The following is a 24,430-nucleotide window of genomic DNA, read 5'->3' on the forward strand; positions in this document are numbered from 1 at the left end:
TTTTAGAAGAGGATGTTATACATTTATTATTGAACCAGCTTTTGAAATCCAAAAGACGGGGTAAGGGATTAAAAAAATCATTGCACTACTTAATAAAGTATTACTAGTAATAACTCTCATACAAAATGTACAAATGTTTGTTAAAAATTTCATTATCATCATAACAGGCCTTCAAATGATTTTGGTTACAGATATAATACATAATGAAACTATTATGACACCATTTTAATGACAGAGTTTCATAGAGTTTAAAAGGAAAAATGTCCAAACAACCCAACAACTTGCATGGAAAAAAGATTAGCAAAATAAATCAATAAGCACTAATCATACTGGTTGCGCCATTTTCTGAAAAGACATAAATAGTGGGACTGAGGTAATTGCTAGTGTACCAAGCAACAACAACAACAAAAACTGTCCAACATAAAAAAACAAAAACAATCCTAAGACACAAAATGGATGCATACAGTCAGGCCCCCCCAAGAAAAAAAGATGACAGAAAATATACCTTCCCTCCATTCCCATGGATATTACATGACTTTATACACGGACTACGCTGAGGAAGAGTTTTAGAAAACAATGAATTCATCTTCCTGGACAATGACACACTGTTGGTTTAGCAAAAAAATGTAATGGTGTGATGTGGTGACACTGGATAAATACAAGTACCAGGAGAAAATGAAGCTTTATAAAAGGCATCTCAGATGTAAGACACTGCAGGTGCCTGGCAGAACTTTTCCAAACCAAACTTTTTGTCTCTATAAGGCCTATGTTAGGTTGTCATCTGGACACAAAACACCAATTGTGATAAATAGTGATAAATTACATTAGAAAGCTTGCTCTGTGCATGAGGTGAACATCTCTGAGTCACATTATCACATGCTGACATAGGCCTTACAGAGATAAAGTACAAAACAGAGCCCCTAAAACCTCTGGAAATAAACAGATGTGCAGTGTGAAGAATATAAAAAAGGAACTGATACTGTATGAAGATGACGCGGAGAACATATACTGTATGTTTTTAAATGTTTGTTCGCATACACACGTGGGACTGTGGGAAACTGATCAGTGGTTTGTTCAGGATGAAAAGAGTGTGTAGGTCTTAAATCTATGTATTAAAGTGCTCAAGTGTCAAATCCACCGTCTGGTGAAACAGTAGATTTCTCTGTGACCTTATAAGTCTCTTCAAACTTGTTCCTTGTCAATGGTGGACAAAAACATAGCATCCATATTTAGCAACACTTACAGAATTCTGCCTGGGTACTAAGACAGATAGACACATAAAAAAAAGGCCTCATTCCCATTAGAAAGCTAGTAAAGTGAGCGTTTTGATGACATTTTTAATGAATGCTTTGCATCCACCTTGTCAAGCTCTGTAGGATCCAACTGTATTCACATGATGTGCCTTGGGTTAGAGCTTAGTGGATATGTCGTGGAAGATAAATAGTCCTGATCTGTTTCCTTTAGGTTAAGGACATAATATGTCATGAAAAATGTCTTTCAAAAGCCTCCGGCCTTTACTAGCTTGAGAGACATGAACAATGCAGAAGGGTTGACATGGAGTGACAGAGCGTCAAAGCGTGATAATGGCATGACACAAAAGCATTGTTGACTTCCCTGGAGGTGCCCTTGGTCCTGCACTTTTAATTTGAACTTTGATTTTTGAACGAATCTTTGCTATAAAAACAGTCTGACGTTACCCACAACCTCCAGTGAGTCTAAATCTATGTGACGTAGAGTGAAAAAAGAAACAGGATTTAGGAAGTCAATGCACTGCATACCACATGAGCTGTATAAATACCACAGAAGGAGTAACACACACACACACACACACACACACACACACACAAGTGCAAGGACACACACAGGCACTTTCACACAGACACACGTATAGAGAAAATAAAGTACATTTTTCCGTTGTTCCAGAGTAGCTCACTCTTTGACACACAGTGTACAGTATCTTTGTTTCACCTCATACAGCTCAAACTGCTCTCACACAGAGGAATGCAAGAATAAACACACGGAAATTAAAATGGACTGATACGGTTCAACTGCAATTAGAATGAGTCTAGTAAAAAAAAATGACAGTCTCTGTGGGCCAAAATGTGGATGCTTAATTATAACCAGAATAAAAACAATGACATTATCATAATCTTTGGACTGCCAAATTCTTCCTAAATGTTTGTTAGTACAACTATACAGAAGGCTTTTCCCCCCGCCCGTCACCTACAAGACTGAACAGGTCGCATCAGTTTGGAAGGGCTCATAATGCGTTTAAAAAAATACACTTATATATGTCCACCTGCACATGACACTGTGTGTATGTGTTTCAAAGGCCATTCATAGTAAGGGTTAACCAAGAGCAGAAGGCAGAGTAGTAGGGGCGAAAAAGTCCAAAACAGAAGGTCTATGAAGTCCAGCGATAAAGTGAGCATGAATCGGTAGAAAGTTGCTGATCCCAGATGAGAACTACTGTTCAATGTCCTGGAGGATTAAAAGAGCACTGGTCCCAGTTATGTGGCAGAATGTGTTAGTGAGCGGGAGGTGTGTAATAGAAGGAGTGGAGTTCACTGATCGGTTGGTGCATCCAAAAGGGAGTCCGGGATTGCGGGTGCTGAGTCTTGATATGAGGTCACTCAGAATCCCGCTGGACCTCAGAGGCATCGGCTCGACAAATAGGACAGGTTCGGTTAGCCTGGAAGGAACGAAAATGAGGAGATTTAAACAGGTTAAATATATATGTACACCAGGTGGAAACCCCCGGGCTTTAAGGGCGCGGTGGAAAACAGTTGATTTTCAATGTCTTTACTCACCTTAAGCCACTTGTCTACACACTTGGTGTGGAACTCGTGATTACAGGGCAAGACCCTGAGGAGCTGGCGAGACTCGAAGTCACACATACATACCACACACCTGTAAGATGAAAGAAGGTTGGTCCCATTTAATATATATAGTAGACCACATCAAAACGACAGCAATCCACAAAACAAATCCATACAAGGAAGAAAGGTACTCACAGTGTTTGCTCAGACTGATGGTTGTTGGGGTTGAACCTGTATGATGGAAGCTGTTCTATATCTGCTTTAGTTAGACCGCGGGGCTTTGCCTCTCCTAAACGTTCTGCGAGGTTCAACAGGGCCTGAAGTTTTCACACAGAAAAGCAAAGTTTAGAGGACAAAGCTTATAAAAAACACAGGATGGTGGCTTTATTAATTAACTGAATTTCAAACTACTAAACCGTTTGGCCTACCTCATAGTTCTCCACCTCTCCGTCGTCCACGTCCAGCTCTAGGCTGATAGTGGGGGCCACATTTGGGGGTACAGGAAGCATGGACCTGTAGATGGTTGAAAACATGCCACACATAGTTTAGGAAACTGTGTTTGTTACATCTCTGGAGGCTCAACATAAACATGAAGAAAAAAAAAACACTTACAGGAAGTAAGGCAGGAAGCTCGGGTGGTAGGGTGATGGGGGTACAGCCTGCTGAGAGCGGTAACGCCGGCTTGTGAATCGGCGAGGCATAAAGTGGGGATAGGGCTGTGAAAGACGGGAGAAAGAAGATAGAATAAATGAGTCCACCATGGATAAACATATTTTATCCAGACAAATTACGCTGATGGCATGTAGTGAATTTACTCACCACTGTAAAGAGCTCCTGCGACAGGGGGTCGTGGTGCGAGAGGAACTGGAGTGGTGTGGAGGGCGGCAGGGTGGAGGGAGGCTGGTGATGATGGTGGTGATGATGGTGGGCATAGCTGAAGCCTCCACCCACTGAAAGCTGCTCTCCCAAAAGCTCAACCTCATTTTCGATCCTCTGTAAGGGCTAAGGAGAAAACACACCGGGTTATCAAACGTGACAAATGTATAACAGGTGTTATGGCGGCGCAATAACTGGGCCAAAGATGTTCACAAGTAGTTTTGTAGGACACTTAAGCAACATTAGGACAGCAGATTTTGACTTAGTGAGATCTGTGTTTGGTGGCCTTATTTTTTTTCTTATTGGTTTAATGTGATTAATGCTGTATGTCGCAATTACTGTGACAAAGGTAATTGCAAATGTTATGAAATAATCATGCCTACATGATGATGACCAATATGACAATTTGCACCACCATGAGATTTCTCAGCACATGACATCTTTTGTAATGTGCATACACAGCTCATTTCTCTCTCAACAATGTTATGAATGTGTCAGTGGTGCAGCGTTTAACTCCAATAAAAACTAATTTATTCTGTTTCTTTATTAATAACAAAACTCTAGCCTGGGAACCAGACAAATCTCCCGTGCTCATGTTTCATTTGCTCTAGCAGATCTGTGAATTAGTCTGCCGATGCCAGGCTAACAAAACCCTAGAAAAGATAAACAGTTTAACTTCTAATATTTGAATGTGCATGAAGGTGCACCAAACAAGTACCTTTAACAGGTACATGGTACTAGCATGGGATTATGACACTGATTAAATGTGCCAGTTAGAAAGAATGTTGCACTTTTGAAAATGAAATACCGTTTTTATACATTACGTTGTGTCTTCTACATAAAACTACTACCACTAACTAAACTGGCTAAAATGGCTTCTTTTAGGCATACTAAAGTTTGTACCATACAATGATGGACAGTGATAGTGATGGATAAATACCAGATAAACAAATAAAAACATAAAATCGTCAACTTACCGATCGTGGTTGTTGTGTCTGGAAAGGTAGGAACTGTCCGGGTGAGGGGAGGTGTGGCGGGTGGTGAGAGAGGTGGGGTGGATGGGGAAGCAGGAACTGAGGGTCACTTGACAGCAGAGAAGGAAAGGCGTAGGGCACCGGCAAATGTTGCACTGAACATGCCTGTAGCATCTTGAAAGCGGTGAACAAGAAGAGAGAAATGTTTTAGATGCATGTTTTTTCTCACTGTGGCCACAAGGTGGCAGCCAAGACCAAGAAGAGTAACAGCCTCCTAACTGGGAAATTTTCTGCAGGTCTTTGCTACTTTGAAACCACTTTTCTTCTTTAGTTGAGCCATAGGGCAGACTGTACAGCACAAAGTGTACTTTGTTGTTAGCAAACAAACTCACACACTCCACTACAAATTGGCGTGTATGTGTGTTCTTCTCACCGGGTGGTAGTGTTGTCCAGTGCTGAAGACCACGCTGCAGGCGGGGACTTGTTGTTGTGAGGAACAGGTAGGGGGAAGGTGCTGGCCGCTACACAAAGGTGCTGCGAGACCGTGTGGAGGGACGGGGGTCACTGTGTAGGACACTGGTACACTGGCCTGCTGCAGCTTGGGGAGAAAACACACCACAGTTCATTTGCAGTCACACACAGGAACACACACACACACACACGCATTGTCCTCTAGCGGTCTTGCATGTTAATGATTTGCAGACTAACCTGTTCATGCAAGTCCATGACCATGGCTCCTTGCTGTTGTTGTGTTGCATGATGCTGTTGCTGATGGTGATGGTGGTGGTGGTGGTGAGCAGCCGGGTGCAGTAGTCGTGGCGACAAGGTGGGAGGGTGAAAAGCTCTGGGCTCCTCCAAACCTGACCCCCCGCCTCCCGCTGAAGGAGGCTGGCCATAGGCGCTGGGTGTGTGTGTTGGGTATGTCTGGTGTGTGGAGGGATGGGGGTTGCGGTGGTAGTTCTCATCCTGGAGCTCTGATGGCGACAGACGAGGTGGAGGGCCTTGGGTGGAGGGGTGGTGATGGGAAGGCAGGTGACGGGTGGGTCTAGAGAGACGACCACGTTGACGCCTCGCTGGCGGGCTGGAGGTGGGAATGGAGGGAAGTTTTTACATTTAGGATCGTCTGATGACTTCTCACAGTGGAACTAAGTTGAACTAATAAATCAAGAAACCACCATACCTGCGCCTGTGCCGAGCAGGAGTGAGGCATCTCTCCTGGTGGTAGTGTGTGTGGGGGTGAGGTTGTCTCCGACTTGGGGGTCCTGACTCCCAGGGTCGGATGGGGGGAGATGGGGTGGACGGTGGGGGAGCGGATGAGGTTAGCTGTTCCAATACAGACTGACTGGACAGCCTCTGGCGTTTTGGACTGGGGCTTTCCTCACTCTGCAGAGGGAGGGGTAGAAAATGGAGGAGGAGAAAGAGAGGAAAGAAAAAGGAGAGCGGGGGAGAGGATGGACATTGTGGTAAGTGACCCATAGCACTCGGATCAAATCAATTTTACCACACTTTACAGTCCCTCTGGCTTACAATCCATACTACTGCACAGACACTAAGTTCCTTTGTGACTCGTGGCATTTCCTGTATGATCCAGTGCGTGTACTGTGTATGTGGGCGCGCTTGTATGCATTTGTGTGCGTGTGTGAAAAGAGAGCATATTACGCCACCAGTGCTCAGAGGCCCCGAGGGTTCAAAGTTACTTCCTCTTGGAGTGAGGAAATGCAAACGCAAGACAAGCACTCGCAGGCCCGTGTGCGAGTCATACGTACACACCCTCGACTTGATTCTCTCAGAGACAAAAACAAAGTCATCGATCCGCGAAAAAAGTGTGACGTAGCTGAACATGTAGTCATCCAGGTTTTGACTGACTAAGGAGTTATCATATATTCAACTCATCTGTGAGTCACTTCACTTACAGTCAAACGGTGACTCTCACACTTGGCACTTGGTGAGACGAGAACACACGCTCATGTGTCAGTTCTTAGTCATTCTCCCTCAACACAGACCTTAGCTGTGCTCTGAAGAACACACCGGTTCCTTAAGAGACACCACACACATACATTTCCTCGTAGTTACCATCTCAACACCCCCACCCACCCCCCTACTTACTTGATCCCTGCTTCTAACTCCCCTCTTCGTGGGAGAGACGTGTTAAAGTGTGATAAAAATGACTCAGCGGCTGTGACTTTTAACACACACACACACACACACACACACATACGCGCACACAAACACACACACACACACACACACACAAAGACATACACACATATACACACATACACAGCTCAGCAACCTTGAGAGCAGTGTGATAGCTAACAGGAAACAGCTGGAGAGCAGGCAGTAGAAACACACACACACACACACACACACAGAGTTATGGAAACGCCCGCAGACATGCGCAAATTCGCATTCACACATGGGCAGCTGCCACTGTTTGAGTTCTACAACCTATAAAGAACAATACCTTCTGAAGCTCTTTAGAGGCAGATGCTGCTGTTTCGAACAAACATGAACAAAATGTATCTAGACTGCAGAGCTGAAAAAAACACACTGTACACTCATGGCTCTACTGCTCACTGGCACTGGATGTGGCCCGAGCTGGACCAGCTTATGGGAAAGACAAACAAAAACAATGACTTCATTTAGACTTGAGCCGAGTGGACTACATGACAGCAGAGGGCTGGAAAGACGGAGGAGGCAATGCAAAGGGAGAAAGAGAGAAGCAGAGAAAGAATGAGTGCATAAGATGGGCAGAGACAAAAGAGAGGTGAAGCTTGGCGGAGCCTCGGGGCGCACCAGACCCTAAATGACAGAACAAATTTAGGTCGTGGCGAGGGTTACACACACACCACAATTTTGAGTGCGTCTGTCTGTGTCTGCCTGCATTTTTTTTTTATAAGCCATGTAAATTACCATGCTTGAGCATCTCTGTCCAAGATCACTGGTGCAATCAGCAAGCCTGCCCCTTTAAAGCTGCATTGTGTCTAAATGCTTCCTTACCTGCACTTTCCATAATTCAAAATACATTTTTGTTCTTTCTTTTTGGATGTGATTGTGTAATTTCTTTGACAGCCAGCTTTTGAATTGTGCAGTGACAAAGGGTTAGGAATGACCCAGAAATGTTCAAATAACAGACAAAGATAATTATACTGCAAGTGCTTCAACACATTTCTAGAAATTACCACAAGTCCCAGTCTTTACTCACTTGGTCTATTCTTAAGCTTGATCAATTCTGATATTCAAGGTTGTTCCTGGCTCACTTTTAATTGCTCTTATGACTTTCTTTAAAATATCTAAACTTTCTCTTGTCAAATAAGGGTACCGGTTGTGAGAATAAGAAACATAGACAAACTATGAATTTGAAAAAAACAAAAAAACAGAGCCTGGCTATCAAACACAAACATTTGTCACCGCCAAAAAGAAAGCCATGGTTTTAAAATCTGTGATGCAGGATTTGTTCCTCAGATTAGACTCAGATTTTATAAAAAGGTGATACGTTATGCAAAGTTAAGAATTCTCAAAAGCCACGTAACCAATGTCAGAGACAAAGGTACTCTGTCTGATTCTAAAGTCTATAGTCTGTGATGTTCCAACACCATTAGGTCCTCTTAGATTTCAGGATATATTTGCATTATAAAGACACATTTAAAGAATTCTGCATAAGTTCATCATCAAGTAATGCTGGGTGTGCACAAAGCAAAGAAACAGAACCTTGTTTATGGGTTATTTTATGAATAATGATATGGAAGACACTATCTATTGCTCATTTCTACACAGGAAGGAGGGCACCAGCGATCCACCCTCCCCCCTTCCAAACCCCTCTGTTCATCTCAATGACATCCCCCTCTCTACCAACCCGACACCCCAAAACCTCTCTACCAGCCTAGCCTCAACCACAAAACCCTAGGGACATCTACTGTGCCCATTTTCATACCTAAGCGATCCTCCTCCATCCCGAGGCTGACATATTCCCTCCTCATGCACTCCCCACCCTGCCCAACAATCTCCTCCCACCCTCCCCCCTTTTCCTTCCATCAGATAAGCCGAACCCCTCTACAGTCCCCTCTTCCTCTTGCTCCCTCCCCCCTTTTTCCTCTGTCTGTCCTGTCCGAGACCCCGGCCTGAAATCTGAGGGACAAGACAAGAAGTTCTTAGACAGGACACCCTCTCACACACGCACACACACATACACATACATGCACACACACACACACACACACACACACACTGTCTTAACACATGCAGACTATTGCCCATTAGTATGAAAGTTTGATGGGCCTGTCTAACCGCGTTAGTGGAAGGGGAGCGGTGTCAGACAAAGGGGTGTGTGTGTGTGTGCGTGTGTCCTCAAGCAATATGCCTTAACATGGCCTTATGTTTTAATAGAGTGCGTGTTGTACACACATACACACACACACCACACACACGTCTGGTCCAAACACGTTTCCACTAAAGCTGGAAAAATCGAGAAGATAAAACATGCTGAATTTCAAAGCCTCAAAAACACACAGACAGACAAACTGACACACGCAGTGACTTCCCGGCACGACCCAGAAACATTGTGAACTGTGGCTGATATTACAGCACATTCTGCAGTGCTGTCAGTGTAGGGACCACACACACACACACATACACACACACACCCTCCAGTCCTTTCACTATGTCCACATTCAGTGTGTGCACACACACACCAAGCTGGGCAGACATCCTGAAGCACGAGCACAGACACACCCTTTCACGTTCTATTTCACCATGTCCACATTTGGGATATGGATGCGTCCACTCACACACAAACACACACACATACAGAGTAGCTGTGGCCGGCAGCTGTTGTGGCTTCGCCGTGATTGCTGAGAACCAAAATAAAGAGGCCCACAGAGTACATGCAAACACACACACACACACATACATACACCTATGAAATACAATGGAGCCCAGGTCTCTCTCTTTTTCCGCATTCATGCCCTAGAAATGGTCTGTGAATGTGCACAGTGAGCAAATATGGTCATTTGCTTTTAAAGATTCATTAATATTTGCAGACATGCTTCCACTAACACTCAAACACTTCTCCCTCCCCCACTTATTTTCTTTCCATCAACAAGATTTCAAAGCCCATTTTGTTTCCTCTGCCACTGTTCCTCCCTTCCTCCCCCCTCCCTCCCCTCGCTCCTTCCCCTCCTTTCCCTTCTCTCACTCCAACCAAGTCCCACAGCTGGAGGTGAAATCATTAGCAATACCCCCTCCCTGTTTTTGGCCTCCCCTCCCTTCCGACTCTCCCTCCAAGCTTTCTGCAACACCTTCCTCAGCATCCTGCCTCCCCTCTTCTCCTTCAGTTTTTTTTCTCCGTGCTTCATCTGCTTGCTTTTTATACAGCACTTCGCTTGCGACGATGACAATGTTTACTGAAGTACACTTTTTTTTTTATGCTTTTTTGATCCATTCATGACTTTAAGTTTATAGTTTCTAATAAAGAATAAGCACCCCCAATGGTAAAGGAAAATATTCATGTGCACGCTGTAGATATGAGGAATGCATGGATGTATTGTCCAGGTAAATCAGCTGATAAGACCAAAAGTTTCCACAACTAGTCATCAGCTGATTTCTTAAAAAAACACAGTCAGCTCCTACAAAGTCAATCAAAACAAAAACAAACAAAAACAAAAACACCCGGAGTGACATGAGCACAAGTGTCCAAAAGGAACTTACTTAAACAACAAACCAGCAAACTTTGCATTTCTTCATCCTTGGGGAGGCTCATGCTGCTGATGGCTCTCTAAACTCTCTAAACTAGTGTGTATAATGTATACAGTGTAAACACACTTCAGCATAAAGCTTAAAGCTTAAGCTTTAACCAAATTAGCCCAGATTCCACATTTCATTCTTTACGTGTTGGGTTTATTTCAAAATAAAAGAATATGAATGCCATTTAAACAATAAAGCTTTCACTTTTGCTATATTGCTTTAAAGTTAAAGAAGCATTATTCTGAATGAGATCATTTTAAAAACGACATCATTTGTGGATCAGATCATATGTGCACATTTATATAACTGAAAACAGTACAGATCTGCAGTGTTAATAAAACTGGATACCATGGATATTCCACATTACATAAAACATAATAAATCTAGTCATATTTACTACACCTCCTGTTCTCTTAGACAACTATAAGTTCACTGATGGAGCATGAGACTCACACATTGTGCTCTGCATACGTCATATACACATCACACCATCTAGAACTGGTCTGGGTGTGTGTTAGGTGTCTCAGCCCTTCACACAGCGTCACTTAAGAAAGAAGATGTCATCTAATATTGAGTCATAGCACAGCATGATCTTATCAGTGTGCAACCTAGTGTTTGTTAGGTTTGAACATATGGACGTTAAAGGTGCCATGGCTTACCTTATCGCTCTCCTCTCCATATGCATGGTCTGGGTGGCAGTGGTAGGACCCGCCAGAGGCTCCTAGACAGAGGAGGTAAGAGCAGAATTTAAAAAAAGGTCACAGTGAGACAACATATGCATAAATCTGTAAAGCCTGGTGTTTGTTACATACACATCTCATTCATATAAAATCTTGCCCAGTGTCATAACTGTGACACATCGGAGTGTTTAATGAGTGAATTCATTAAAGTCTCAAATACATCAAAATGTAACAGAAAATGTTTAGTTACTGTGACTTATAAGACCTTTTAAGTTTATTAATATTGTTCAAACGATACTAAAATTGCTGAAAATATTTTCATAGAGGCCCATTTAGCACCAGATCCAACAGTGCCTATGATTAGTCAATGTAAACAATGTAATAAAATGTAATGTAACCACCAACCAATGTGTTTTCTGGAATTGTGTATTATTTTGCAATACAATATACAAAAACGTGTTGGCAATACCTTTTGCTGAAACTGATAGCGCCATTATACACCAGCATCACAGTGAGACCCCTGTTTATCTCCACACAGTACATTTAATCCTATTTTGTTATTGTTCTTGTGCAAGTTGGATTTAAGACACAACAGTAAAAAACGGTGACAACATGTTTGTGTGAAGGGGTATGGACCGTGTGTAAAGCATAAAAGTGATTGAAACCCATATGGTATACTCTTGTCTCAGATCAGAGGCAGTAGATGTAGGTGCACACACACACACACACACACACATGCACTCACACACACAAAATAAACACAGTAATCCCGGATTAGAGAAGCTTTCTGATGATACCGCCGCTTGCATCACAGCTAAGACTTTTACTCTTTTGTTTTTCCACAATCCTTTCATCTTTTTATTGTCTTCTGTATTTATTCTGCCTTTTGTTTTGTCCTTTTTTCATGGGCACGTCATGGGCTGGGGACGTCCTCACCACAGATGGTGGCAGTGGTATACACACCAAGGGTAAGCACTCCCAAGGGCACTCCAGACAAGGCTACCTTTACGATAGAGATGAAGGAAGCTAAAGTAGCAGGGAATAGATGCAAAAAGAGGGGCTTTTTAAAAAGAGCATTTTTCACCTCTCGGCTGTTTGTTTGTGGGATTTTTCCCTGCTCACAGCCTCCCTCTTTGAAGAAAAGCTGTGATTGACAACAAAGAAGAGAGGAGGGGGGGTAGAAAGAGAAAGAAGAGGCAGACAGAGTGGGGTTTTCACAACTGAATTCGTCAATCCCTAAAAAAGCATTTCCTCTCATACTCCAATCCCCAGAGCAGGCAAAATAAATGGATTGAAAAAGATTGAGGTAAGTAAAGCTTACATTAGTGCGGTGAAAACCGGCTGAAAGGCTATTTTCGCTCGAGATGATTTGGGACGGAGTACTGCCGGAGCATTCACAGGACACGCCGGCTGCATGGCGCTCTTCTGTACAACACTCATTCACCAATCACAATAGGCAAAAATCCAGCTCCCTCCCTGAATATGGTCTCACTTGCACATTGTCAGCGTCCAGTAAATTGAGTCAGAGACGAGTCATTCAGACGGAGTCACTCCATAGAGCACAATACAGAAGCCACAGAACAGGTTTAAAATGATTCGACAACATCGTGTCAACTGTTGGACTAACAGTCTGCACACAGCTCTGTACACAGTTTAGTTTCTACACTTATGGCCTCAAGGAAAAGCAGGATTCAGCATGACTTTCAATGCTTGTGGTCACGGTAATATCTTCTCCGGCAACTAGGAAGTTTAAAAAAAGCTAACATAAGCAATTTAATGAATAATATAAACGTGAAAATCTGTTAAAAGATTCTCACACACACACAGTAATGAGTCACCACTCATGCTGCAGAGACAGAGTCAATGTTGAGATTTCTATGTATTATTATTGTTTGCGTATTTGTGTAGTTTAATTCTGGAGTTAATGGGAAAAGAATTCAAAGTTGGACTTTGAGACAGCAGCACAGCTCAAGAAGCAGACACACTCTCGTCTAGGAGACTTGTGCATACACAAAACAGAGACACTGTAGGCAGAGTCGATGCTGCAAATGTTGGTGGAAAAAAGTAAAAAGTATTTTTGGAGAGCGAGAGAGAATTCAGGGTTTAAAATTCAATAAAACATTCATTATAGTCAATTTGACATGATGGGATTTAGTGGAGGAAAGTCTGTACTTTTAGGTAAAGTAAAAGCACATTCAAAATGTGCCTTGAACCATCACGAGCCTTACAAATACGTTCGACATGGATAGGTTTTATTTACAGTAAGAGAATTTCACTTTAAGTGAAGCAAACAGCACTTGCAAAGTGGAATTTTAACACTTTTCTAAGCATGGCGGAGGAGAAAACAAGCTGTCGAGTGTCTACAACAGAATCCTGAGCTGTAATTTTAAGGTAAAGTTAAGATGGGATGGTGTTTGTATTAACCAGACAATGTGAAGTAACTTGCGTTACTAAAAACACAAGACTGCTCCTTTAAAAGTGACACAAAAATGGCACGCCACCATCACCAATCTTGACTTTGAAAGTTTCACTGCTGCCTCATCAGCATTTACCTGCTGTGTGAGTTTAAGGTGCAGCATGATACAAATGTAGACAAAAGATGACGTAATCAACAATCAATAAGCTTTAGTAACAATGTGGAGAGGTAAAAGTTTGTTTGAAATCATTCCTATTTTTCACACTAAGGTTGCCAAAAGTATTGATACTTTTTTGATACAGCGTGTTTAAAATGATATGATAATTCAATAGTATGAAAAGTATAAAAACAGACTTTCAACCCAAAGCTGCAAAGATGAAACAACTCATTATTATTACTATTACAAAATTAGCATATTTTCTGTGCTCTGGACTTTTTTTTGTCATGGTATTGAAAGAGGTATCGGCCACAACCACACCTCAAGAAAATTACCATCAGGTGTTTATTTTGGCGAGAAAAATCATGAAAGTACAAGTCCACGATCTCTGTTGTTTCCATCTAAAGCATACCAGCAGCCTGCAGAGGAAAAGAGAATGTCTTGGAAAGAAAAGGGGGGGTGAAAGACAAGGCCACTACAACAGTGATGGGAGGTGAGGAGGAAAAGGGGGAGCGTGAAGGAGAGAAACGACCAGCAAAGAGAATGTAGGGGGGACGAGACGAGGGCAAAGTGGCGGTACAGACGGAAAGGACAAGGTTGGAAATGCACATGAAAGGGTGAGAGCACTGAGGAGGAAAGGGAGATGGGAGAAGATAAAGAGTGGAGGAAAAAGCATAAGGAAGGGGGAGAGAGCAGTAGAGGGTGAGAGAGCAGGGGAGGAAGAGAGAGGGAGAGAGAGAGCAGGGTGGGGGTTGTGGCTTCCCCTCTTGACTGCTATTGATTTTCTGTAAGCCTCAGAGTGCATCAGCTATTTCTATCCATTTCCTCCACCTCTCCCTCCCTTTCTCACCCCCCTCCCACCCCACCCACTCTGCACTCAGCTCAGACACCCTCCTCACACATCCTCCTCCTCCTCACACTCTCCATCACTTCATCACCATCCCTCCCTGCCACCGATCTATTTCCCTATCTGCCCGGCCTGTCTCTCGCCCATATATTCCTGCTGCTTTATCACACACCATCCACATTTCCTTGCTTTCCCTATCGCACCATCTCCGTCCGCGATCTCCGTCACCCTCTCTCTTGAAGTCTTTCTCTATTAAACTACCTCTTCCGTTCTCATGTCAAAATGGAAGGAAAAAAAAAAAAAGAGTAGAAAGGCTGCTTGGATGAATAAGATAATAGATAAGTGACAGACTTACCAACAAAATCAACAGCTCAACAGTAACAAATGGCCAGGAGCCTTGTAGGCTGTAGCCGAACTTGTACCAATTTACATATACAGGAAGTAAAGGCAATTTCAGCAGAGCATATGTATAACACAACACAACACACACACACACACACACACACACACACACACACATATATGTGTGCACCTCTCACATCACCCCGCCTCCTGAACACATGTCACAGCACACTTCACACCCTCGCGCAAAGTAGAGTCGAGTAACAAGCTGGCATACGGGCTTAAAATAGGCGGGCATGTAACGCCTGCCCAGCCATTACCTGCCTAACACTGCTTCACATAGGCCTGATGGCAAGTAAGTGTGTGTGTGTGTGTGTGTGTGTGTGTGTGTGTGTAGAGAAACAGGAATTATTCTACCTCTCTCCCACTTCATTGTCCTCCTCCTTCTATTTATTGTTCTTTCCTTCCTCATTATCTTTCTCATTATCTTCCTTTCTGTTCTGTTACTGCTGCAGTCCTTCAGGTTGCTCCTCCATCCTGCACTTGTCCTCAAGTCTGACAACTACTTCTAAACCCGGGAGAATGTGCGCAGGTGTTCGCTCTCATACATACTTGATGACCGAGTTATTGTGTTGTGTATAGGTGGCGGTATTGCTTTGGACACGATGAGAATGCACTGGAAACAGAAACAGGTCTAGAAAGTGTGGCTGTGTCAAATAAAATGAATCAAAACTTAAAAGCGTTGTTGACGCATGTCCTTCCTTGATGAACCAATCACATCTGGCTTGATACACACCGCGTTGCAAGTACACATGATGTGCAGCTGAAAGTTTGAAGGCGAACACGGTATTTAACTCACCCACGAAGCCGTTCTCTACATCCCTTCACGTCATTTCGCTGAAGCATGTTCTGTTCTTTATGTGGTTAATGACGGCCTTTTTAAAAGGGCAAGTGCTCGTCATTACGTCAATGATTTGCTCATTACTAGACATATTTTTAGACGGTTCCTACCTAAGATGACACGGTTTGCCTCATAGCTTATTTCCTTTCAAAGAGTCGCATCTTCGAAATATCCCCGTCCACTCAAAACTATTTTTCCTCGATGATTGAGTTTGACATTAAAAGGACTGGTTTCATATTTGCCCGTGGAAGGAGAAAGTTTCTGTCTTGCGTTAGACGCACATGCACCCAGAATGGATCATTTTCAAATAAGAGACATCTTGTGTCCAGCTGTTAAATGAGACAAAAATATTTGCATATTCTCAGATTCAGGGGATCTTTAATATATTCCTCTTGTCACTTTAAAAACCCTATGTGTGCAGGATTTCTTCTCATAGTGGTAGTATCAGGCCTCTCTTTGGCAACTAAAATTAACCCCTCACATCTTGTGATCTTGTTATACTTTTGGTTACAAAACTGAGAAGCTGTGCAGCAAGAGATGGTTGCTAAATGTAGTACATGCACTGCAAGCATTCAAAAAACAACAATATGTCAAAGAAACATTTAGCTTATAGCATGCTATTCAGGCCCCCGGCACTCGATACACACTAGCAGCTCAAGGACAATACCTGTCTGACTGCATTGTGAGGTCTATTAGTCGATTAGAGTATTCCTTCTGGCTGGTATTTCTTTATAGTCATACCTTTGCTGTCTTGCTTTCACTCCTGTCAACTTCTTCTTAGTACCATAAAGCTTGCTGTGTATGTATGCATATGTCTCTGACAGCCCCGTTCCTGCTCCCAGCCCACCCAGGCAGCAGCTAAACAAGTTATGTGCACATACACACACCGTCAGCAGAGGTACATGAACATTCACAGAGCTAACCACTCCTTCACAATCTTTATCCTTAACCTCACTCCTCCCCCTGTCCTCTCAGTCTCTCTCTCTCTCTCTTTCTTCTGCTTATCGTCCAATAAAAGACAGAAAGAGGCAGAGTTAAGGGAGAGAAAGTAATGGACAGAAAGGCAGAGACAGATGACCGTCTTAATTCTCCTCTTCCATTATAAATCCCGACACTATGGCCACAAAGTGAGCTATAAACTCATTGAAACTACATTCTGTGGAGCTAAATGGAAACAGCTTGGTAGAAATATCTTAGGCCAATGATAAATGTCAGCTTAGATACATGCACATGTTCTTAAGTTCAAAATATGTGATACATTTTGAACTTATTTCCTTCTGTATTCTTTAGCTTTGTCTCAATAAGCGACTACAGACACTGCATTATACGGCTGTGTGATTCTAATAATAAATGGATAGATATCATTCTATTTTTATTTTTATTATTTTTCAGGAGGAAGGAAAGCATAGTGACAACACAAACATACATAGAGTTAATATGGCTTTTGTACAGCTGTTTGTCCAAATCGGTAAATTTAGAAACACGTTGATATTTTATGATAAATTGAATTCTTTTTCTTAGATGAAACTAACAAATACTTACACAGATGGCAATAATACCACAGGAATACACGTGCAGGCTACACAGGAAGTATGTTATACCTGACACAGTATGCTGAAGGCTTATGATAATTTCATAAGCTGAGAGGTGTCAGTCTTGTAGTCACTCCAGTGGGTGGCTAAATAAATACATGAATTCAATTCATTTAAAACAGGAACAGAACTGCACCCAAAATATTTTAAAAAATAACCATAAAGCATTAAATTCTCAAATTCTAAAATTAGTAGTATCAGTATTAGTAACAGCGTTGCTATTGAAATATCTTATGAAAGCTTCTCAAAGCATTCCTGCAGCATGTTCTACCTCTCCACTGGCTGTCTGTGTTGTCAGTACTATGTAGCTGTTATCTTACAACGGTGAGTCTACAAAATGAGCAAAAACAAACTTATTTACTACTTCAACATCTCCGTCAACGCAGACTTGCCGAGTCCATGTGTGCAGTGCCAGCTCACTTTGCATAACAGTTACAACAGGGGCAAGAAGAGGACACAAAGAGGGTGGAAATAGGGAAGGACGCAGACGTGTTGAAATGGCATGCGAAAGCTGAAGATGCCATGAAACTGTTGAGACACAGAAATGCTACAAACGCAACTTGAGGTTCAAAGGTGAGAGAACAGTAGAATTGTTAGTCTTTTTAGGCTGGATTTAAACATGACGCAAGAAGTTAATGGTAGTCCTGCCATAGACACCTACAGTTTCCAGTCCGGTCAGTAAAAGAGAGCTCCAAAACAGCAGAATATATACTCCCTCTGAACTACGTCCAGTGGACTTTGCAACCACGGGTTTGCACCCATGACACAACCAAGCCACATCCGCTGGACATTCCCAGTTATGTCAACAGGCATAGGAGGCTGACATGCAAACAGCAGCAAAGTCACTCAGTCACTCCCTTCCTTCCCCTTAAAATCACTCCACAATGATTCAACAATCATTCATGCTTTTCTTACACACACATTTACTTTCACTCACAAGCATCAATGTTCTCTCCTGCCCCCTACTGTCCCACAAATGAGCTCCCAGCCAATCATTTTCTTTTTTTTTATATATCTTTCTTTCTTTTCCTATCTATCCACACCTCCTCCCAGGTTGCATATTGTACTTACAATAACACTCATGACGTCTTGTGTCTCTTTCACAGTCCATCCTTTTCCGTGAAACTTGTTCACGTTCTCCCTTTCCTGTGCTTGGTCTAATCATTGCTCCCGTTTCTTTTCTTCCTCATCCTCCCTCTGTAGATCTAAACCTCATGTACATTACCTTCACCCAACATCAGCTCCTGTAACTCCCTAATCCAACCCCTCGACCTCTCTCTCCTCTTGCTCCTTTCCAGTTCAGTTTTCGTGCTCTCACTGGCCTCCCTCTGCTATTCTCTTCTCTCTTCTGCTCCCTCCTTTTTCAAACCACATCAGGCCCCATCCCTCAGATTTTAAAGCTAATTTGAAGTCACTGTCCTCTACCCCAGGATCTTAACTTGCTGACCAAAGTGACTGCTTTGTTGTTGATTTGGGGTGATGGAGTAGCAGAGAACCCCTGCTACTTGTGGTCAATCCAAGTGAAAGAGTTTCTCTTCAAACTGGAGGGGGTTGCCTGGGTGACAAGACAAAGGAAAGTAAAATAGAAATAGAGCGTATTTTGCATGTTTCCACTTCTGTTGCAGACAGAAGGATGGAGAGGATAGGAGTGGAGTGGATGGGTAAAGGTAGAGTGGCAGGAGCGTCTGCCCCTCTGCTGCTTTGAGCAGTCCATTAAAACGATCCCTCCATTAGACAAATGTGGGGGAGGAGGCCAGAGAAAATGGACCGGAGGGGTACAGAAAGGGTTGACTGATCCAAAGGGCAGGGAGAAATGCATGTGACTAAGAGAGGACAGGCTGTCACGGAGGTGGGTCAGAGTCAGGATAGTATATCAACTGCCACAGAGGATGTTTTTATCCACTTCGACCAATCTGGCAGCATTTTTTAAGCATTTGGTAGACATTTACTGAAGCAACTCTAAATTTTCCACGCTTCTCTTTTGCACCTCGACGTGGACTACCTCATAACAGCATTTGATAATCAAAGTAGAATGTCAAAACGAGGAAAGAAAAGAAATGCGAGCACTACAAATTGTATAAAACACGCATAAAAGGACAAGGCACAAAAGAGGGAAAACGGGCCAAAAGATTTAGAATGGACTACGAGGGGAAGAGCGAGAGAGAGGGATTGAAGGGTACGGGATATCATTAGCTTTCATGCACAACGCAGGTGACTAGCACGGGAAGAATGGACTGAGTATCTCTCCGTCTCTCTCTCACTCTCTCCCAACAAGCAGGACCCATTCTGGGAATGGAAAGAGGGTCTAATAAAAGGTGTGTAGTGTTGGGAACGGTCCAGCTAGCCAGCTGCTTCACTTGTGTATGAGAATATTCAAGTATAAATTAGCCCCAAGGCTTCCTCCGGCTAAGTTAACAATGTAAACAGCACTCAAAATTGATACAAATGGTGCATGTTTTTTTATTTCAAAATAAAGCAACTGTTTTGAAGCGCTTCACATCCACTAAATAACCATAACTGCTGCAGCCAGACTTTATTATTTCAGCTCCTTACACATAGAAATGTGCACACCCGATTGTATGCTTTCTGAAATACTGTGCTTTCATGTGTTATGCATTTTAGGTCTAATTGAAATTAATCCAGATAATGAGCGAGTGTCTATAGAATTTCTAGCCAGTGCCTCCCCCTCCAGATCGAAATCCATTTGGATGGAAATACAATACAGTCATTCTATCCATTGATTTGCGCTATCCTACATGTCATAGCCAAGCTACTATGACAGAGTATAGGTCGTAGGTCACAGCCGGCCGATAAACTCCGGCCATGACTAGTTCACCTTCTGTGGCGATGCAGTATGAACGTCACACAGATTAGTATATCTACTCTTTTTTTTTTTTTAAACCTTTGTCTTGCTTCTTCCTCGTCTCTCAGTTGAACACAAACACGGTGGACAAGACGGACCTTGACTCCTCCTAACCCAACAAAGCGAGACATACAGCGCAACACACATAATGCTAGACAACCTATAGGCTGCGAGTCCAGAAGAGGCCTGTGTTTGTTTACGTGTGTTCAGCTGTGTTTTTCTTACTCTCGCTCTCCCGGACAGGTAATTCCAGTCTCCATACACGGTTGCTCGGTCAGTTGCAGATAATTATTTGTTTAAAAAAGGCATCACAGATTTTATAAACGGGCCGGTAGAATATTGCTTTGTGCTTTTAATGGAAAAATTAGATTCATTTCACTGTGTAGTTGAACTGTGTACCCAAAAGGAAGAAAACACATGTGACAGTGACTAAGCTAACCCTGGGACTGATTCTGTCTGCCTATTGTGAGTTGCTCAATGAGAGGAATGACTGGGTTGTTAGTCTTTTTGAGCACATGTGAAGCTCTAAATGTAAAATTAGTATGAGTGTGTGCTCAGAGCCGCATAAACCAGTCACTGGAAGGTGAATGAGCAACTACGAGACATTCCTCTTAAACCTCTCCTTGCCAGCTTGGCGGTCAATACGTCTAATTTACACTTCGATTTACACAAATATGCCTTGAGATTTGCACATACAGGACATGTAAAATAAATGTAGGCTTCCCTTTGGAGTTTCAAGTTGTTTTCATTAAGAAAACTACCACTTCGAAAACTCTCCCCAAAGCACCGCGGGAAACAGCATTCTCCTAACCTGAGAAGCCTGTTAGGTGTGCTGAAAGAAAAGCTTTCCCATAGCCTCGCTGAATGTGAAACTCTAGCTGTGCCGTTTCCATGTTGTGTGCTTCACTGCACTGCATTCGCTGTGTGAGAGTGCCCTCACATGTATTCCACACCCAGCACCAGTCCGAGCACACTCTCGCTTAAGTTTTGCTTTGCAGTGAAGCACAAATATCAAAGTATGGCTTACCCATTTAGTTACCAGTCGAGAACCCCCCTCCTCTCTCTATCTGAAACAGAATACTCGAGTGCCGGCTCTTAGAGGCCATCCACCCTCGTTCATATAGCATGACACATCCTATTTTGTCATTTAACTGATGAGCATTTACAGTATTGTAATTTTAGTCTGTGAATGTAAGACCCTACTTCAAATCAAGTCTCACTCTAAAAATATACGAGGAGCGGCTGATTTCTTTCTTATTTCTTATCCACAATGACTTTTGATTTGAAGAAAACAAAATCCCTGGGTTATAGTCATCGTTTTTACCCATGTTACCCGTGGGAGGTTTTTTTTTTTTTTTTAAGAAAAAGATAAATCATGCCTGGTTTGGACAAACAACAGCCTGTACACACTGTAAGGCCTGTTTCCTAGCTACATCAATATTTTGTGTAGTTGACTAAAAGTGGACATGCCACTGTGCCTTGAGAAACACAGTCTGGGTAAGTAACTATGCACACCAGTCCACACCACAGACTGCTGTTGTTCATTTACCTACTGTATGTGCACCACATCCACACTGCAGCTCTGTGGCAAACACATAAAACACCCTGTCTAATTAGAATACAAAAAATGTGTTCACACATGCACAGACACTTTTGTCATGCCAACCCCAGGACATCGTCCTCGTCCTCCTCCTCCTCCTCCTCTCAATTTGCCTGTAAAAACCTCCCCACGGCATTAAACACATCGACTTCTATCACTTCAACTTCAGCTTATGCAAAGTCTAATAAAAACGTGTGGTTCCTTTGATTCTCTTGGTCTAGGGGGGGTACCCTAGTCAGTGACAATGACAAGTGAGGACATTTACCTGCCGCCGGGATGCGGTGCGCTCCGGGAACCGAAGAAAGCCTCTGAATGCCGGGAGAGGCGTTACTTCCTGGGGGTCGCGGCTGGTTCTCCGAGTGGTTGCCGTGAGCTCCAAGTGGAGCGCAACCGGCACCGTGCTGCTGCTGCTGCTGAGGATGTAGTTGCTGCTGCTGCTGCTGCTGCTGGTGATGCTGGTGGTGGTGGTGATGGTGATGATGGTTAGATCCCATGACTCCGCTGCCGGTAATTCCGTTGCCATTCCCACCACCGTACTGCTGGTAATATCCAGAGCGAGAACGCGATCGAGTCCTTGGGGGCTCCATGGCCATTTGGTGGGAGTGAAGGGGGTGGAAAAGAAAAGAGGAGGACGCGGCTGGGGACTGCGGCGGAGAAGCGTTGATGGATCCGGGCTGTACAAAGCCCCTAGCGCCGCTCTGGCTGTAACTATAGCCCCCGAGTCCTCTGCCCCCCTCCGCGCCCCCGTACTCTGTTCGCTCTGCCGACTCCGCCGCCCCCGCCTCGTCGAATAAATCAGCCCCTTTAGGGACAGGCTCCGGGGTGGAGGGCAGTCGGGGGCAAACTCTGGGCTCCTGAGTCGTTGGCTGTCCAGCGGCTGCGATTGGCATTTCCTTTCGGGGGATTTCCTCAGTTTCTTTTTTCCTGCGTTTTTCTTTTTTTTTTGTCCTTTCTCCCCTTCTCGTTTCCTCTCACACAAGAAGCTTTTAGTCACTGTTTTAAAAATACAAAGTTGGAGAGTGGTTAACAGTTAAAACCTGAGCCGTGGAGGCACTCTCTGTTAAGACTGTGTACACAAACACTCGCTGCTTATTTTGACAAACATGCGTGTGTGTGTGTGTGTGTGTGTGTGTGTGTGTTGTACCTACTTCCCCCAAGTTTCGTTACCGTACTGAACACACAGCGTGAATCCCCCAAAACTGGTTCAACAACTAAACAACGCTGTCTGCTCGACGTGCCGTCGATATATCGTGTTTTGAGTAAAAACACGTGTGGCTAATAGTCGGCAACTTGTATAAAATGTAAAACAAATAGAAAACACGACGCTACTTCCATTAGAGAGTCCCGTTAAACCGTGTTTGGTCCATAACAACCGAGCACGGCCATGGCTCGCTAGCTCACAGGAGGCTAGCGTTTGAGGGGGGGGGGACGTGCTAACGTTATTACGCGTTATTACGCTTATACCACACACACAACAGCCGCGTTAGCGTTTCCGCTCGCTCCCTCACAGTCGTGTTTACCCCCCGAGTTGAGTTTAAGGCAACTTTGTCCACTTTGACAACCATTTAAACTTGTTCAGCCAGTCTGCGTAATGCCGTCCGCTAGCTTGGTAAAGCCCATACCAACCCCTCCTCTTCCACCACCGACCAACATTTGAGGAGAGAAAAAAAAAATCCCATAGCTAGCCACCCACGCCTCGATTCCCTTTAAATTGCTTGGTAAATAATAACAAAACAAAAACCCCGCTTTTAAAAAAAAAAAAAAACTTATTCTTGCTTATTTTGGTTGAGTTTAGAGTGAGCCGGTAAATGTTTTCCCTCAACTGGAAAGAGGGGCAAACAGCAAAGCGCACACAGAGAGAGATACACAAAAAAAAAAGTAGTCAAGCTAAAATTACAAAGAAAGAAGCACGGCTAAAATTAACACGATCTTAAGGAATGACCCCGCCTCGGAGTGTACCCATCAAACCCGGTCTAATTCCCCTGCCTTGAGTAGTTTTTAATACAACAACTTACCTCCAATGTGCTCTCCTCGACTGTACTCCTGACTCGGATCTGTCGATAATATGGTGAGCCCTGCCTGTGCCTGTGTGTGTATGTGTATGTGGAAGTGTGTGTGTGTGTGCGCCCAGTGTTCGCTCGGTGTCAGCGTGAAATGTGACAGACCGTCAACGCTCAAGTCGGATTTCACCAGCCCTGCCCAATCGATACCGGAAAACGAAAAGCGTTTGTAGTTGGAAATCGGCACCCGCACCTCCCCCTCACACATCCACGGGTGACAGAAGAGCACGAAACAACATTTCAAAGTGTTCCGTGCGTTTTGTCTTTCTCTGCTCTGCCTTAGAGCCGCGATTTTACTAGTGTTTTGCATGTGTCGGCGATCGGCGATCGACTACGAGTCCTGTTAAATCAGAAGCTGTGGCTAGCAGAGAGGCAAGGCAAAAGGGGGCTTTAAATTATTTATTTACAAATACCAAGCCTGCCCATTGCAGCTGTTTCCTCCGGAGTCGCAAGTTCGCTTTAAAAAGAAGTGTTAGCAGTGTTTGCGAAAGTTGCGTGACAGTTTACAGTGGCTACGGAACATGACATGGGGGAGACAGAAAGAAAATAAAGAGTGACAAA

The 24,430-nt window shown here is 43.5% G+C and overlaps 1 protein-coding gene across 3 annotated transcripts; it reads right to left on the reverse strand.

Annotated features, from left to right (window-relative positions):
* rnf38 (ring finger protein 38) lies at window positions 1-24,116 on the reverse strand. Of its 3 annotated transcripts, none has more exons than XM_019259843.2 (13): window positions 23,825-24,116; window positions 22,075-22,802; window positions 11,071-11,132; window positions 5,850-6,052; window positions 5,378-5,750; window positions 5,103-5,261; window positions 4,673-4,843; window positions 3,639-3,821; window positions 3,432-3,535; window positions 3,248-3,332; window positions 3,015-3,136; window positions 2,811-2,910; window positions 1-2,692 (listed from the first exon to the last, which is right to left on the reverse strand). In XM_019259843.2, the coding sequence occupies exons 2-13, from the start codon at window positions 22,697-22,699 to the stop codon at window positions 2,630-2,632; spliced, it is 2,250 nt and encodes a 749-aa protein (XP_019115388.1). In that variant the 5' UTR covers window positions 22,700-22,802; window positions 23,825-24,116; the 3' UTR covers window positions 1-2,629. The 3 variants fall into 3 exon arrangements, with proteins under 3 accessions (XP_019115388.1, XP_010745672.2, XP_019115387.1); XM_010747370.3 differs by having other exon boundaries at window positions 5,103-5,267; window positions 23,825-24,108; XM_019259842.2 differs by lacking the exon at window positions 23,825-24,116 and adding an exon at window positions 22,958-23,630 and having other exon boundaries at window positions 5,103-5,267.
* Window positions 24,117-24,430: the final 314 nt, after the last annotated feature.

This window comes from Larimichthys crocea, chromosome X (genome assembly GCF_000972845.2).
Source record: "Larimichthys crocea isolate SSNF chromosome X, L_crocea_2.0, whole genome shotgun sequence".
Taxonomy (NCBI): Eukaryota; Metazoa; Chordata; class Actinopteri; family Sciaenidae; genus Larimichthys; species Larimichthys crocea.